General features: G+C 35.8%; 1 protein-coding gene across 2 annotated transcripts in view; it reads left to right on the plus strand.

Moving 5' to 3' along the window:
- pitx3 (paired-like homeodomain 3) overlaps positions 1 to 19,446 on the plus strand; it is a 40,269-nt gene that overhangs the window by 10,389 nt on the left and 10,434 nt on the right. Inside the window, exons 2-3 of one of the 2 annotated variants that reach the window (XM_088635448.1) lie at positions 8,296 to 8,422; positions 16,856 to 17,061. In XM_088635448.1, the coding sequence (XP_088491574.1) occupies positions 8,314 to 8,422; positions 16,856 to 17,061 (315 nt within the window). In that variant the 5' untranslated portion in view covers positions 8,296 to 8,313. Of the gene's footprint in view, positions 1 to 8,295; positions 8,423 to 14,075; positions 14,379 to 16,855; positions 17,062 to 19,446 lie in introns of those variants that run through there. The other variant, XM_088635449.1, reaches the window with a different exon arrangement.

Raw genomic sequence — 19,446 nt, forward strand, 5'->3', positions numbered from 1 at the left:
TAAAAGAGGTCAACATTCCCAAGGCACACAAGTAAGCTAGGATGGAAGTGACAACTATTGAAAATGACATTTTGTGTTCTTTGGTGGAAAGAAAACTTTCAACCAGCATACCTGGTCTATGCTGTGGAAGTTGCTGACTGAGCTATAGTCCAGAAGATATCTCCTCCCACTGCTGGTGTATACCATATACTGTAGGTGTTTGCAGCTTAATTACAGTGTGAATAATACATTCCTCGGGAGTGGAATTTAACTGATACAACAACAAGATTCTCCAGTTTTCTGATGCCCGCTTCCCTCCACCACTGGCACTGTCCAAAGTGAGCTTCAGTAATCTCAACTGCAGATTATCCATTTGACATTCTTATGACCAATGGGCTACACAAAGGTGGGCAATTTTTAAAATCAAGCCAACTTCTATCCCTTAACCACACCTTAATCATCACTATTCCTTAACCACACCTCAATGATCACTATTTCTTAACCACACCTTAATCACTCATCTTTTGGCAGTGTTTTTTTAAGATTTACTTTCTTTTAAAAAGATCCAAAAAAGTCTCCTTTGTGACACATTCCATTTTGTATGACATTCTGATGCCTCTTTCTATGAATGTATGCCTCCTTAATAAAGGTACTGAAAGAGTTTATGCTTTGTGGTGCTGGTTTTTGTTTGGAATAGATTTTAAAAGTGCACATACATTCCTCATTTGTGCCTTGGAAACATGACCAGTTGCTAGAAATATGACAATAATTTATCTGACATAGGTTGGTAACAGCTATGCCTACCTAAGCTCCAGCCCATTTCAAGGCAAAATAAATATACACAATACTGGCTTTACGAGATTGGGGAGGTTATGACATGAAAAGCAGGTTACAGATGTGTTTGCACAAGGTCATGACTGCACAATCATATCACGATTCTTACCCACTTCTTTCAAACTTCCTGTATAACAGATTGCAAATGTTTTCTTAAATTATTACCTTTCTAAAACATGATAGATATTTCCAGGAGCAGCAGCCTGGTGAAGAGCCAAACCTACGTAATATATATCCTTTAATGAGAGGCTTGACAGCACTATACATATCTTTATGAAATCATTTAACATCATTAAAATTTAACATCATTAAAGGGAGATTGGTTTTTCTGTTAAATAGCATTAATATTAATATGCATAATAAGTGATGAGGTCTATTTCACTTTCCTATGGGACAATGGAATGATCTAGTGGTAACAATACTATGAGTTGTTCGAGTAGCTCTGGGCTTCCTAACAATGTGATTCAAAATAAGAATAAACGAGCCAAAAACCATCAGTGTTATGAGAACCGATTGGTCAATAGAAGACAGTGTAGTTCATTTGATCCCTTGTGAACCAGAGAGGAGGTAGTAGAAGGTTGCATTGACACAAATAAGATGATCATCAGTCCAGCTGCCCCAGATGTTGAAAATGTTTCACTTTAATCTCATTTTAAGCCGCTAAGTGAATCAGAGATAAAGTCAATGCTGTCCCAGGGTCTTAGGTTATCTCATGTGGGAGGTTGGAATGGTAGTAACAAAACTGTGGTTTTGCCATTCTGTGCGTGAAGACCATGTACACCACAGAGATGCCCTTGACAGTTTGCAACACACTAATTTTGTGTGTGCTTTTTGCTATTACTGCTTCACTTAATGTGGAACATGTTCCACAATACGATGTTTCCTTGATCTATCAATTTAACAGTCAATAATGTGAATTTAAATTGAATGTACCTGATTCATTTCATTTTTAAGGTTGCTTCTTGAACCCTACTTTAGGATTTAAGATGTTTTAGGATGAAAGGGTCACACTAAGGCAAAAGTGAAACATTTCTGCAACAAAAATGACTTCAATTTTTTTTTTGCTTGTACCCTCTGAATATGTTGTCCGAGTATAAAATTTTTACTCTTATATTTTCAAAAGGATTTTTTTTTCATTCAAGCTGCAACTGCAACTTGATTTTCGAAGATTGCCTGGTAGCACAATACTGTACACATACAAAATAAATCAAAATGTAATATATGTTCCTGTTTTTGTGACACCCAACTGGAGAATCGTGTGGAGAAGTTAACTTGCTCAATATGGTATTTTCTCTTAATTTGCCTTGTTTGCATTTTGCCTCGTTGTTGTTTGTCATTGTGTTATATCATATTCATTCTCATCTGCAATGGACTGGCTTCCCATCCGGGATGTACCCTTCCTTGCGCCTGTTGTTTGCTGGGATAGACTCCAGCTCCACCAAGACCTTCAACTGGAATAAAGCAATTGGAAAAAGGACAGATGGACGGATACTCATTCTCATAATTATTCCACAGTGTTGTTGTCCAAAGATTATGCGGCAGAAAAATAATTTTTCAAATGGCACACAGAATGCAGACCATTTTACATTTGCACACTTTTATCATCTTTGAATATTAGGTAGGTTCTAAGTGGAATTGTTAATATTTTACAGCTATGAACTGAAAAACAAACTGTGAAAGCTACAAAGATAGCCAGAAGCTGTATTGAAGTAACAATATATATTTTCCTTTCCCATCTTATGAGCAATTCTCTGAAATACCATTACTTTTTTATTACCAGTGTATACTTAATCTTTCACAATATTAGTCATAATTAACATCTAATAAATAGAGGGCAAAATGAAAACAATGAAGTGGTGTTAGTTGGGATTCTATATGATTTGAAAGTACTTTATCCTTTTAAAATGAACTGGAAGGATATAATATCTAATTTTCATTTCATATTGTGCATAATTTCATTTCATACACGTCATTAACATTAGTAACATTGTACGACAGAACCCTGTGGAGTAACACTCTTCTTCACAATTAGTGTCATTTATTTTTTCTAACCGCTGTCATTTAAAATATTTCAGTATGTTTTTGTTCATTTCTAACCTATTGACCAGTTAAAAAGTAATCTTTCTCAAGTGTTGACAGATTGTATTTATTCTTACACATTCAAATACAGACGTTCTGTGAAGTACCGTACACAGCTTGCCATTCTGATCCTTAATTTTATGTTTTATGGAGCTTCTTTACTTTGTAACAAAAACTCTTAATATCAACTAATCCTTACTCATGGTTAGGGTGAGCAAATGCTTTCAAGTGCTCTTTCTCCTCCAACACAATCTCCTTTACTGACTTATACTGTATAAATACCATCTAACACTGACTGTGTAAAATACATTGCCCTTAATGGAGGAAACATTAAAAAATGATTGAGAGAAAGTTTCCATTCATTGATGTTTTGTAACAACTGAAACGTTCTTTGCTATAAGAAGAAATAATATTAAATAAGAATCACATAGAAGAGATTTTTAAATTCATATATTTAAATAAATAAAAGAGAATATCAGAAGAAAGGATTTTTCACTGATGCACTATTCTGTGATTACGCTATTTTGTTACACATAAACTTCTAGCACTTTCTGAAATTAAGTCAGGTGGTTTACCAGGTCATTTGCCAAATATCATTATCAATGTATTTGACTGTCCTGTGACTGAAAGTCTCATCCTCCTTTTTCGAACATTCTTTTAAATTCTTAAATTGGTGTTGTGGATTTTGCAGTGAAACAATATGCTTCACAATGTGCCAGGTAACATTACACTGAAATTTGAACACACAGAGACTTACAGTGCTATGTTCCCCATAACTACATTACATGTTCAATTTAAGACTACTGAAAGAACTGAAACAAACAAAGTAAACAAATAATGAAAAAAATTACTAATTAGATGAAAGAGAATATTTATAATCCCATTGAGGACTAGAATGTGGGTGATACATAAGATTTAGTAAATTAGCAGCTGACTCAATTTCAGAAGCTGGTTTGCATTCATTTAGAAGAGTTACTACTGTCACTTTTATTCACCATTCACTTTTATTCACCATTTGTCCTGTCCTGCCTCCAAATCACACCATAGTTCTTTGCATCATGTTAACTTTCGGGCCTGCAGTGTGCTTTTGAATGAATAAGGCCATGTGCCAAAGAATACTTTCAAATTCATGTTCAAAATGGAGGACTTGGTCCTGAATCGCCAGTACAGTCAGCAGATACCAGTATATACAAAGAGGAGATGAGAGCTTGACAATTTGGATTAAGTGTTGTTACTAGTATTTCCTTTCTCCCTATTCTATAAATATCCAAACTTGAAAAACAAAGGCAACTTTTGCTTAAATCCATATGTGTGACGATGAGTGATATGTTGACGTGAACTGGTCACCACCTTGAAATTTGGAAATTCAGATTGAATTCATAACAGGGTTTTCCAGTGAGTTTGTTTTATGTATCTATCTGTATTAAACTGATGCTAAATATAACATTTTCCCCCAAAAGGCACACTGTTTTCAGCAGGATGTATGCCACACTTTATTTGTATGGGTCAAATTAAATCTCTTCACAACAAATTAAGTTTTGTTTTACAAATAAAATGATATTGTAAATGAGCACTTGTTCTCAATTGGCTTACCTAGATAAATTAAGGGATAATTATACATTAAGATATCTAGTTCCTTTTATTCTATATGCTTTAAAAACAATGACAGAAATATCTCAAACATTGTCAGAGATAAAGAAATAATTTCTTTAAATAAATAAAAAAAATCATTTATGGCCAATTTACCTTAATGTTAATTTGCTAGAGACGACTTTCTAAAAAAAGTATGGAGAAACTTTTATTCCATAAAGCCTATATTGTACACTGTTGTCCTTAGAAACACAGTGAAGTTCTTAATTGACTATTTCCTCCTTTTATGTGTAATAAACAAAATCCCATGTCTCTGCAAATATAACTGTGAAATCTTTATATGGACATAACATCATTGTCTGCCAAATTATCAAACCTGAACTTCTGGCTACCTTCACACTCAGTGTCTTAATTTCACAGCTGAGGCACCAGAAACCAAGCATTAATTCTACAACAATTGTACTGCCATTCTGATTCAAGATTTGACTTTTATCACCTTCCAGGACTGTATAAATACAGAAAGCACTTAAATGCTATTTTCACCTCATATTATAACTAAAATCTTATTTACACCAACTTATAAAAGAGACTGCCCTAAGATGAAGAACATTAAAGGGAACCTTATTGGAACTGCTTTTAGAAAACTACATTCTATTATTCTCCTATCACAACTAAATGCTTTCTATCATATTTTCATTTTTAAATTTGAATACTAGTTGAATATAGATAGTTGACAAAGCAGTGTAGCTTTTATTCCTTTTCTAATCATTTTGTATAGATTGATTTTAATGCTTTTTTTTATAACCAGCATATTTGCACTACATTAAAATGGCAGTATATTATTTATTGGTGATCACAGAACCCTTTGTGAATTATTAAATAATTGGATTGTGTTATCTATGGTTCGTTCTTGTTGCCAACTTGTCCTCTCATTCAGAATGTGTTATCATATCACCTAGTGTGTGTATAGGACAGAGGCAGGCATGTGTTATATTTTTATATTTAATCACTACAAGCACTGTACTATTTTGGTAAGTTTATTATACAGTTTTCTTCACACCTTCATTTCAATTAGTGTCATGTAGAATCTGTACAATACGGTACATATAATTCATTTAAATTTAATTTCTGAATAGATTCATTAAAGATTAATAATCTTAAATCAGAATATCCAAACTAGGTTTTAGAGACCTCAGAGAGATGTGCTCTCAGTTAGACTGTACTCCTGAGCTGTAGGAAATTGTAACAAGTGATTAGGATTTACTGTATAATGTTCTTTATGAACAAACAACTGTAGCTTTCCTTTTACTGCCTGCCACAAGATTTGTGTTATACAGTATCAGGAAGTTCAGAATGGGGTAAACGTATTAAGAGTGCTGGGATATCAGTTGCTTTACGTAACATAGTTGTAAATTACTTCTGGACAAGTTTTCAAATTTCACCTTTCTCACCTTATTGAAAGGAGATGTTCTGTAGTTATTCATTGTAAAATCATTTCAACTAAAAATCAAGGCTTGAATCAATTATGAATGCCTCCTGAGGGGTGTAGAGGTACTGAATTAGACATAAGGAATCTGTAACCCTGTATCCCATGAGATATAATAGGCTATTGCAACATTCCATTCAAAAATGGAGTTATATCTGGATGTTACATTTGGAAAATCGTATGTATAAATACTCAGAAATATTAGTATTATATCAACATGCCCCATTAACACCTAGCCTAGTGTATTTTCCTGGAAACATCTCTTGGATAGCTGACTAAGTTTAGATCCAATATCTACATGGGTCACTAGATTAACCAGAAGACAAAGTAGCAGTACTGATTTAACGAGACTGAAACCTGCTCTGTCCTTAAGCTCAGAATCGCTACTGTAAATCTGGATAAATCTTGAGGGAGTTGTTCAGTTCCTATATCTGGAAGGTGTTAACTGCCGTTATATAAATAAACGAACTGTTATTTTAGGATCCGTTACGTATCAACCACATTTATGAGGCTGCTATTTCAGTCTTAAATACCACCTATAAATCCAAACGCTATTACTACGAAGGCTAAATATATCACAACAAAGAAGTGCTTGGTATGAAGTGAGATGCAGCTCTTCCGTTTTATAGGTGTCCATTCAAACTTTCCGTACTTTCATCGTCTAAATTTGCAATTTTCGTGGGCTCACCGGTGTTTTTTTCTTATTCGGACGCTGTTAGAAGATCAGTATTCAGTGTGCATTTTCTATTGTTAGGCTAATTATTCAAGTCAAATAGACCTTGATTCATCAATCCTCGGGTTCATTTAGATTATTGTTATATGATAATACCTGCGGAAACTCATGCCACTGACTATGCTTCAGACAACGCCCATTGGTCACAAGCCTTTAGAGATGCATTGTCACCTTATCTTAGGTCGGCTTCTGAGGTTTTGTGCGAACTTTGCGTAGTTTGTCCTTAATTAAAGGTTAAAGCTCAGTTCGGTCCCCTGAAAGCATAGATCTGAAACTACACTTATTTCTTTACATGTGTGATCTTTAATATTATTCTTTAAAAGTAAACCTACCGATTTCACACACTAGGGTACAAATATTTTTTTGCAAAGTTGAAAATGTTTTAACAGCTTAATCTATGTTTAGCAAAACAAAACTATGCATGGAAACTATTACAAAACAGAGGAAAAAAGTGTATATGTAGATCTAAAGAGACAAGGTTTATTCTCTGAAAAAACATTCTCTCAAATGAATGCCAGAGAATCATTATTGTACCGTATAAAAGCGATTTTATTGTATTTGTTTCCATCACAACTAAGGTACCTTTTCATTTTACAGTGACGCACAACAGGTTCATCTCTGTAAAAGCGCTACCTGTCCCGTGTTCAATTCGGGGTGTCAAGAATTTCGTCACTTCGGTGCGGGGTTTCTGTCTGACGGTGTAAAGGGTGCATGAGATGAAGTTTATAGTTTTAGCTGTCTTGCACCCTCATACCCTGATGGGTCTCCGCCAGCCTTTTCAACGAATAAGTTCCTTTATGATAGAGGCTGAATGAGTAATATTTAGCTTTTTTTGGCTCAATGAAAAGCTGTTGTTCTATGTTCAGTATTCAGTGCCAATGTTTCTCAGTCACACTATTGTCGGAATTATTACATTCTATTAATAATTCTAACAAACATGGAGAAAATGTCTCATAAATGTCACACTACATCGATTGCTCGACAAAGAGATTAATGTAACATACATTGATTGCTCGACAAAGAGATTAATGTAACATACACCGTACATCTCAGAAGATAACACGTACCAGACATCTGTGATGAACGTCCTCCGCTATTCTTTACTATGTTATAAAGTATATTATATAAAGCAATGCATGAGATGTTTAACAGTACTGCCGTTTGTTGCTACAAAAACATAGATGCCTTAAAAGTGTTTTCAGTTACAAGACGGCAGCTGAGTCCCTAGATCCCCGTACAGCAGTACTCAACTACTACGCCACTCGAGGGATCATAGCTGCACAAATGTAGGGCCCTTCTGGTGTTGGATCCACGGGAGGTCTCAGGTTACTTAGCTCACCAACGCATTTGCTTAATTGGTCCAAGTTAAACAGATGATGATTTGTAGATACCTATAAAACTGACTGTAGCCTTTGGGGACTGCATTTGTGTGCTGTTGTCTGAAGGCATCAGGAATTTTGATTGCCAACCATCCTTACCGTTAAGATCCCCTCCAAAAAACTTAGTTGACCTCAGGTTAAAATTCTGTTTTGTGCCAGTTCCTTCTCGCATGTGCTGGGGTCTGTACTGATGTGTCCCGCATTGCCGTTTACAGAAATTGGTGGCGCCGGTTATGGATTTTAACCTTCTGACTGACAGCGAGGCTCGCAGCCCGGCGCTGTCGCTCTCGGACTCCGGAACCCCTCAACACGATCCGGGATGCAAAGGCCAAGAAAACAGTGGTCAGTTCACATCTTGTATTTAAACAAAACACTTGGAAAAGCACTGTACAACTGAATTGTTCCATTAGAGAAAAAAAGTAACAACCATACCAAAGACAACAGTAGGTTTTTTTGGTTACATTTATTTTTATCACATTTAATAAGTGTGTAGCCACTGTGCTTCAGTTTACGGTTCAATATTAGGGGAAATATAAATTATTTTGTATGTCCCTAATATTTAAAACAATTAGTAATTAAATCCGGTCAAGTTGTAGAGAGATTTTATGTGAAGGTTTGAGAGATATTCAGTTTCTAGGTGAGCGAAAGAGTTCTCAAAACTAATGGGATAAGAAAGGCGGTGAGCCAAGCACAATTAACCGTCTTCAGGTGCTACGACTGATACATTCAGACAAAAATGTATACTGCAAACAAAAATAAATGTCTCAAGAAAAAGAAAGGCTGTCTTGTGAAAGATGATTTACCGTCCAGATTGCAGACCAAAGGCTTGTAAAATTAAGAGATGCATAACTCATTCCCTCCTGTCTAACTTCATCGTGATGGTTATTTAAATGAATAAGAATCTAAACGTAGAAGTAAAGGTTTAGTCCATGCAAGAAGGCTCCCCAGCCGAAACGTTGTTATTCTTTTCTTTTCAGCATGGAATAAACCTTTACCTGTTCCTTTGCAGGCTACACGGCTACCTACTTTCATAAGAATGTATAGTAATACAGTATTCACAGTTAAGCAGTTTCTATTTAATCCATTCTTAATCTTGCTGAAATGACCTTAACCGTATTAAAAAAAAAAACATCGATAGGCTGAATCACGGCTTTTCTGGACTGAAGCACCCCTTGTAACCACCTAATCCACATTTCTCTCAGGACAGGGGTTTTCAAACTTCGCTCTACAACCCCTTTCCAGGACATGACTCTCACTGGGGAGTTGATAGAAAGTCACAATTACGTGCATTTTCTATCAACTCTACTTAGTAAAATACATTAAAGCGTTGATTTTACATAGGCCGCTACAAGACGTGAAGTGAAAAATGTATGTCTTTTCCGTGAAACCCGGGGATAGAAATCTGCAGTATGTTTTTAGGAAAATATAAGGTTTGGTGCACCAGGCACAAAGCTACCTCAGGTCGCTTCCTTGGTGGTCTTTCCTCCATCGCGCCTCGATTGCTAGACTGATCCTGCTAATCATCAATTAGGCCTAAATAATTGAGATGTCCGTTGCAGTTCTGTTTTGCAATGGATTGGGCTGAAAGGCACACACACACACAGAGTAGATCTACACACTATCCTTCTCTTTTTCAAAACGGTTGAAAACGCTCACAGACGCTGGCCCGTTTCCTAAAATGTGTTAAATCATTCTTTCAGTGATTTCTGCTGTTTAACCATTGCTTGCAAATCCTATCCTTGCCACCTCGGTAATCCAGATGCACCTACTGGATTTGACCTGCGTGTAGTTCGTTTTGGATGGAGGCAGGAATCAAAGAATTGGTCTACATCATTAGTCAAGAGCGTTACCTTTTCCTGTCCCATCAGATAATTCACACCTCCAGCTGTCTGAGAGACTGATGAAGCTGGATGACGGAAAAAGCAAACATTTATAGTGCGAACATGTGGACAAACTGATGACATTATCCAGAATCAGGCGATTCAAAATTAGGCCTCCGAAGCGTGATTTAATGTAAGCCGACTACAAAGGTGCAGTTATTAATGCATGCGCGTGTTTCATTAGCTGTCTGGATTTGGGATTAAATGTAAACGACGGAGAATGATAACGAGGGACGGAAACAAAATATTATGAAGCAATGAAAAGGTTTCCAAGGTAGTTAAGATATTCTCCATGTATTTTTTTTTGTATGCGAATATACAAGTATGGACCTCTAATGGTAGAAGACGCTTTGAAGTTACACTTAAAGGTCTCAAATGAACAGAAATAATCCACTAAGGACCTTAAACATAGCACACACATTCTGTTGATGACACCTGAATATGTACTGTGGCTCTCCTGGATAAATCTTTGCAAAAACTAGCACTAAGAAGAAGTTGTCCAAATTAAAACTGATTCAGGAAAGAGGGGGGATTCTGTATCAATCAATGTTTACGATAGGATATATAGGGTTTTAATCTGATATTTTATAAATGCCAAACGTTTTCTGAAAAGTTGTAGGAAGTCGATAGACGAACTTCAAACACACTAGTCAATGAATCTAAACCATCACAAAACTGTAACAAAAAGCCTCTATTGTCTCTCATCTGAGTCTTTGTCTCGCCTTCAGAACATGCATCGTGAAGGTCGCTTTCTAAAATGATTACTACTAGTAGTGCAAATACTTCGATTCTTCCATTTGAATTAGAAAATAAAGAATAATTCGGAGGGAAAAATCTAAGAAAAGGTCTTTTTTTTACGTATGGAAAACAAAATTCCAAATGTGGTACTATTCTCCAGTGAGTTTCTCTCCTGGGCGGCAAGGCGCACTCGCAGAAGTAAGTTGATAAATACAGATTTAATTACAACCGAGTCTGGCGACGGAGTTTGCGGTCGTAAATCGACCTCCTAACAAGCCTTCACAAATTCTAGAGCCGAGAAAATCTATGCTAGGAAGTCAAATCTAGTTTTCTAGGAAATGCAGAGATACCACTTGTATGTAGAGGAGAGATGAATTGGTAAGTGATGTATGTTTTGCAGCTTCTTCTCGTGTCTTTATCGTATAATATTTACTGCTAGTTGAAAATATTGTTACACTTATCGTTACGGTGTAATAATATTATTACGTGTTATTTTCAAGACGAGCAGTAAAAATGAAGTCGTCTTAGGAAACTATTTTACAGTTGTCTATGGTGACTGCAGGTAAGTGTCAACCTGAAGGTAGGACTGCTTTATGAATTAAAATATAAGAAACAATCCTTAGGTTTCTGAAGTTAATATAACTTAGAATAAAGCATTATCTAGCTAAAGATGTGACGCCCTTGATCCAAAAATAAAGCATTTATACCTTGCCGAATGGTACACATAATACAGTTCAGTGTTTTGTAGCATGAAGGGAGGGACCTTATTTTTTTACATCTAACGAAAAGAAACAACAGTAAAAACAACCACACAACAACAGCAACTAATAATAATAATAATCTCTAATTTGCGATGTAGAACAGTACAAATATTGCACTTAAAACAACAAAATCCAAATAGAACATATGTCGACCATGTATTTTATAATTTACCATGTAATTATAATGTATATATAATACATTAATTCAAAACTTCGCATTTGTAGGTTTCTCCATAGAATGTATAAAAAACTTATTTTCCAACGATTTATAAGCGGTATAGGCCCTAGATTCTATAACATATATTCTGTATACCATACTGCCGGGCACAATTGTTGCACCTCCCAAAAGTAGAATAATTTAACTGAAGTTAGTTGAGATACAGAAGAACATGGTGGAGCCTTCAAATATATTAAAGCTAACCATACACCTATGAAATATTACTCTCGGAAACCTTTCTAAAGTTTTTTAAAGATTTTAAGCTTCTCAAGTCTTTCCCATGCCCATCCTCTCACACACACAGAAAGAAAACGGAAACACGATGAATGGTTACACTACTTGTCACATCTCCACCAAGCTGCTTCTACATGATCGAGATGATTACCCAGCCTGCTTCTATAGCAGACCTCTCGAAATGTAATATAAATATATCGTTTTCTTCAAATAAAGGTTATATTAATAAACATTGTTCATAGATAGTGATTTACTTTAGCATCTACCATAATATTTTTTTTTGTTCAAGCAACATTTAAAAATAGCAATCTCTAGCTTATGTATACATCCATATACTGTACAGTATGTAGGTTTTTGCTATTTTATTGTAATGGGAAGGATAATGTAAGCTTACACGCAAATATTTATTTGGATGATCCCATTTAGATGATATGATAGTAAAGTATTTTTGGATTGTTCTGAACGTAGACCACTTGGGCTAATTCATTTTACAACCTCTTCATACGCACTTCTTAACTAAAATGTAGTTTGAGTGGTGTGCTTAATACAGTTTATCATACACAAGTCTATGTCTTTTCGACATAAGTAGAAAAACGTATATATTTAAATATTTGTGATCGGTCACATCATGTTTCATTTATACTTACTGTTTTATTTTTCTTCCGATAAAAAAACAACACTTCTTTAACATCAAAAGTGTTTATGGATAGCTCCATGTTTAAAATATTCCTCTTTTAAAAAAAAAGAGAACCAGGCAAGCTAAAATAATATTTTGTTATTTTAGTTAGGAATATATTCTTAAAACAGGTAAAGGACTTCAGAATAAGCAAGAAAATGTAAAATAACAACACACACTGATACTGATAACGATTTGACTGGGTACAGATATCCAGTGTTTATTTTGTATCCTCAATGATTCCTCTTGTGTACTCGCCAATAATCAAGATGACTCCTGTTTTTCTTAAAACATTTAATTAAGGAGTTAAGATCAATGCGCAAAAATAAAACCACATAACATATGGAGATTAATGTAGTTGCCTTTTTGTTTTTAATAAAAAATCTTTATGTTGATTTCTAAGGAAACAAACCACGAATGTTTGGCGTAGTGAAGTGCTGTAATTTTAAAGTGAAGAAAAAGTCATTAGATTAAAATAAGAATCTCAAGTTTGCCATATTTTTATCGCACGTTATTAGAAACAAATTAATCAAAACATATGAAATGCATATTAAGTTGAAAGCCGTTATGAACGTTAAGAAAAAAATCTTGTTAAACCATGTTCCACCAATAGATACAAAATAATTACCTTACCACGCCCAACACAAAATATTTTGTGTTGCATAACTGCATATATCATATTTGCAAAATAAACAGACAATCATACTGTATTGATATAAACTAGAATTACAATCATTTAATGCTTCTTTGTTTTTACTTCTGGTTTACTTAGGAAGACGGGAATATCGAGATATGAAACTTTTAATGGCTTTTTTATTCTCGTTGATGCATAGATGTCGGTCATGTTATGTTTTAAAATGTTTATAACAATGAAATATTTACATTTAGACTAAACACACGACATTCGTATGATGTGTAAAACCCAATATTTAACTTCACATTACTTTATTTTTCATTTACATTGAGGAAGACGTCAAGTATTTTCACACGTGAAAAGAAAAATGCTTTGTTTTATAACTCAGAAACTTGATTATACTGTATTTTTTAAAAATGTCTGATAAGTGCGTTTCTATTTAGCTGTATTTTAGATACTAATTTGCAGCACTTTTTACTCATTTAATCCTTTGAAAATTGTCCAGACCTTTTCAATTATACTTACAGGTTTTAACAGGAGCACAGGAAAATCTCTCCGTTTGGCTTTATCTTGAAAACACAATTCCCGGTATTTACAGGTTATCTTTCCTTTAAGCAATTACAGTGTGTTCAAGCATAACTCACACCCTGTGCGCGCCCTTGTAGGATGTAAAATACTTTTATTTTATATATACGAAAAAAAGGGGAAAAGGCTTTAAAGAATGCCCAGGTTAAGTCAGTGTCAGTTTACAGGCTTACATCATGATGGCTTGAATGTTATTGGCTTTAAAGGTGGCTATGAAGTCTTCTGAACCACGTTGATCATTTATAACTGCTCCCAAAGAACTAAGCCTTTGCCAAACAGTCCCAAACCTGCCCTGTCACAAAAGGCTGATCCCTGGATTAGGTGCCGAAATAATTTAGCTCTTTCTGTGGGGTCTTCAATTTGCAGAGCTAGGATCCGGAGAGACAGGAGTTTAGCAGACATAACATTTACTATTTGGCTTCGCCGTTTGCAGCAACCTTGTTTGGTTCATCTGGGATTAGATTATTTTCGTCCTTCTTCTTGGGGGAAAAATGTCAGTGGTTGAAGAATCATGCAGAATTCCAAATGGACTCTGTAACTCTGTGAGTGCAACAAGAGACGTGGCTTCTGAAGGTACAAGAAGTTTCATTTGTAAATAATTTTTAATGAATGATTTTATTTCAATACAAATATTATGGTATTCGTATAATTTCTGTTAAGAAAATAACCTGCGCGTGTGTCTCCACATGAAGGTTAAGGCTTTGAAGTTAGCGACTAGTACCAGGTGTATGCAAAAATGGTCTTACCCGTGTAAATAATCCTATTACCGGCCTACATTTTATGTTTATGGTGATTAGATGTTTTTATTTTAAGAAATCAACAATTTAAAAAAGGTCTGTTGTGGTTGTTATTGTTATTATTGCTCTACACACGTAGGCTCTTCCTACAGGAACTATTATACCATTGTGCTCGTCGAAATGTAGTTTATTTTCACAGAAGGAAAATGTAGTCGAGTACCAAGTATACAAGGTAATAAATTAGTTTGTTTATTGTAATGTTGACCTTTGAAGCTGCCTCAAAATGTGGTGTTGTCAAATTGCGCAGTATGAGCGACAACAGCATTATTATTCGAGTGCTGCAGCCTATAGAGTATTTAAGATGTTCGTTTTGTTAATTTAAATGGCAACAGTTAATAATGTGCACATCTATACCAGAAATTATTGTTGTAAATGGACAGGTAGAATGAATACATGTTGACAAGTTTCACTGAGCACCACTGAACTTGTTTTTTAAATACAAAAAGATTTTAGAAGAACTACGACCTTTACGGTGGTTCATCATTGAGTACTACTGTATACTACTCTTACTATAATCACACTAAAAGTACAAAGCAAAAGTTTAATTAGAACTTCACAAAGGCACGGACACAGTTGTAACCCAGTGGAGTCCTGCAGAATCAACAGCGAAGCACAATTAAAACCGAGAACAAGAAGCATTTTCTGACACTGTGGGGTGTGAGTCTGGAAGGAGATATCTAGTTAATTGTTGAAGCCGATACCCTGGCGTCTGGATGGGGTTCGTGGATCAGTTAGCTACTAGGAACCAAACTGGTTAGATGGGTTTAGTGACTTCTGATTTCTAACATTTTTTATGTTCTTATACCCATTCGTTTCCGGGACCGTTGGCATATGCGGGACCACACATAAAATTGTATTTTTAAATACCATTATTTTAAAATGATAAATATGCTGCCCGGGAGCAGCAATCATTTAAAAGACATACTTTCCGAAACAGACACAAGTAAGGACACATTAAAATAAAGATAAACTATATTCAAAAGCACGAACAGTTTAGCAATCCAGCGAATTACAGAAGAGCAAAAAAAATGTCTGAAGTGAAGTGTTATTTTTGAGGGCAAATGAACTGAAATTAATGACGGCGAATTTGTCAGCTTATTGATGTAAATTCCTCTCAAAGTTTCTGGACGTACCTTACAATAAGATACATTTCAAACGTTGAAAACAAAAGCTTCAGACAAGCGAAGGGAATATGTCCCATATTTCATACATCGCTAAATTCCCGATTTCTGTATAATTCAGAAATAACTCCAGATGCGACACAGATGCGATAAAACTACTTATGTATCCTAAGCTATATATTACTTTGGACTGACATACCATAAGCTATTGTGTTAAGACCTGTATCACATTTTTGAAAATAACATCTCTGTCTTGATAAATTAAATTTATCTATGCATAACTAGGTTAAGAACCCTTCATTAACACCGAACTGTAATTAATAATTGAATATAAGCAGCCATTATTGAATGATGACTTTATGTTTGATTAAAGCACACATCCTTCATGTTAAATCTTAACCTTGCGCTTGGCTCCTGAATAATTAAAGCAGTGAATTAAATGAATCTTAAGTAGAGGATGACATTTCACTTTTTATTCTTAAAAAAAGTAGTTACAGGTAGTAATACTGTATCTGCTGGTGTGGTAGTTAGTTCTGCTGCTTCACAGTTCTTCAGTCCTGGTTTTGATGTTTGGACTGGGAGATCCTCAGTATGGAGTTTGCATGTTCCCCTCATGCTCACTTGGATTTTTGCTGGGTGCTCTGGTTTTCTCAAACCTTCCAAACATGTACTAGATGTCAGAGTAATCGTGGTCTGCATATTATCCATGTGTGCTTGTGTGCGTCTATGTTCATGCCCTGCAGTGAGTGGTGTTCTGTCCAGGATGTAGTTCTATCTTGAGTCCTGTGCTTACAATACAGCCGGCAGACTGCCTTAACCCTGACCAGGAACACACAGCATACTAAGCATTATAGCATACTATGCTATATCCTATTATAAGATATACTACACTATAAACTGTTATATTATATACTATATTATGTACCTTTATATTATATACTACATTATATAAGTGCTATATTTCCTTTTCAAAAATATATTTTTATATTTTACAGTTTCAGTGAAATGAAGAAAAAACAACCCTTTGTTTTGTAAACTTGAAATCGCTAACTCCGTGAACGTGAACCATGTTTTTTTGTGTGTGTGTGGGTTTGGGAGCCCTGGTTGTGACTGATGTTTGCTTGCGTGCCAGACACGGAGAAGTCCCACCAGAATCAGACGGATGAGTCGAACGCGGAGGAGGGCTCTCTGAAGAAGAAACAGCGGAGGCAGCGTACCCACTTCACCAGCCAGCAGCTGCAGGAGCTGGAGGCCACCTTCCAGAGGAACCGCTACCCGGACATGAGCACCAGGGAGGAGATTGCCGTGTGGACGAACCTTACAGAGGCCCGGGTCAGGGTACGTCACACCAAACAGACGCCTCTAGATCAGAGCAGGCCAGTCCTTGTCCTGGAGAGACGATGTTTCTGTGGGTTTCCAAGGTCTCTATAAAGCAGCAGCACCCGACGAGCTGGGAGAAGCTGTTAAACTGGGCCAGGAACCAGCTGGTTAAGCTCATTAAGAGTGGAGTTGGAAGAAAAACATAACAGACACACTGGCCCTCCAGGAGCAGGACTGGACACCTCTGCTCTAGATTATTGGTCTCTGACAATGATAAAAGCAGACTCCTGTACAGTGGATAGGTGTTCCAAATTCTCCATCAGCTCTGTGAATGAATATTCACATGAATATTGTGCTAATATGTTACACTTAATTTTATCTTCTTAAACGCTGGGTCATTTTTGTTAACTTTGCTTTGTATATGCCATAATGTTCAGATATTAGTTTTTTTTCTGAAATATCATTGTTGTTTTTCATTCTTTAATGTACTTTTCCATATTTATCTGAAAAAAAGTTAAACATTAGTTTTCCCTTTAAAATTAAGTTTCTATATCCAATGTATTCCGTGAAGCATTAAATTCTATTGTTTTATTGTATTTGAATGGCTCTCGGTATATAGACCTAAATTAGATTGCAAGGCTAGCTGTGGTTTTTCCCAGCAGCATTTGTTTATCTATTTTTGGTTGTCTCTTGCCTTAATTGTAGGAGATTACAATGGCGTCATATTTGGTTACTCCAAAGAGTGGAGAGTCCAATTACTCGGGAAGGCTGGAGAGGAAAATTGGCAGCACAAAGCAAACTGTCAAGACTTTAAGCCTGTTCCAGAGGGCCTGCAGGCTAATTTGCATTACCCTGTTTTAAATAAATTGAAACAGATTCCTGCTTTTTTGGTCAGCTTGAAGCCTTTTAAAGACACTTAACACGGCCTTTCTTTTTTTTTACCACAGAATTGTCACCAACAAAATCTGTTTAAAATGGACCTTTAAATTTTTTTACTGAAAAAGAAATGAAACCTATTATTCTTCCATGATAGATGAATTGATGTGTGTGCTTGCATAAGTACTACTCAAAATGGGCCTGTATAAAACAGTATGCCATACTGTTCTTCTGATGAATCCTGTACTTCACGATGCCTTGTATCCCCTGGAAGTCACCATGATTTTGTATCCAAAACCCACCCACTCCTTGCAGACACTCCTGCCAAAACTCGGCACATTCATACACTGGAAAACCCCAAGGAGAGTGTGGGAATTAAGTGACAAGAAATGGATCTAATCTTTCTAAATTCATGTTAACATTTTCACCAAGATTCTGATTCTATGAAATTTCTAAACTGGCGTAAACATGGAGACAACAAAATTAATTTTTAGTTCCTTACAATTACCTGTGAGCAAGAAAAAAAATCATTTTTTGTTTTGTGTTACATGTGCTTGATACTTAATGTACAAACACATATAAAGCCCAATCTTCCTTCTCAGGGTAATATGAAATGCAGTTTCTGCCATGTTTGTTACACTGCTGTTTGTGCCTGAGCATTCCTGGATGTTAGTAACACACTACACCCCCAACTCCCCACTCACACAGAACTCTGTATATACTATACTGGGGCTCACCTATATACTAGTATGCATATATTACATGTATACTAGGGTTTATATTGTGACTTAACAACTACAATCTGACCACTGTGAGTGTACTGAGCATCAAAAGAAAACCATCATTCTATTTATGCATTTATGATTTTAGAAAAGTAAAGTATACAATTTAGAATATCGAATGAGTGTATTTGCAGTCATTTTGAACTAATTGATAATTCTTGACTGGCCTTTATATACTTGAATGACTTTGCCTGCTGCATAAGCACCAACTCACTCCTCAGCGATATATTCCACTTAGCAAGAGAACAGTACCTTCATGCCATCATTACATTGGAGCAATATCTCAGGTGGACTCAAGTCCTGTTGAACTGATGAACCAAGATCATGTGTAGATCACCCTTACAGATACTATATTAGCAAGTGTGGTAGAGACATGCAGAACAATGCTAATGAAGGACGGGACGTGATGGTCTCTGCAGAAGTGTCTTAGAGCTACACAGGTAATAAGGGCAACCTGACTGCATGGTACTACAATGATCAAGCCCTGGAACCTCTTCCTGCAGGCTCATTGTGGTGTGACAGTACTCCAGCAGTATATATTTGTCATTTTTACTCTTCTAACAGATAGTGCCTTTTGATGCTCAGTATATCATATTTTGGTAGTTTGGCCCAGAAGAGGCACTAGTGGCTCTGACAGTATCCTACTCAAGTAGCAGGAGTCTCATGAGCACTGGGACAGTGAGTGGCAGTTTTGTTCGAGAATTAAACCTAATCTCAGAAAGGTTCAATTTGAACTCCTGATCAC

This window comes from Lepisosteus platostomus, chromosome 6 (genome assembly GCF_059453375.1).
Source record: "Lepisosteus platostomus isolate fLepPlt1 chromosome 6, fLepPlt1.hap1, whole genome shotgun sequence".
Lineage (NCBI taxonomy): Eukaryota > Metazoa > Chordata > Actinopteri > Semionotiformes > Lepisosteidae > Lepisosteus > Lepisosteus platostomus.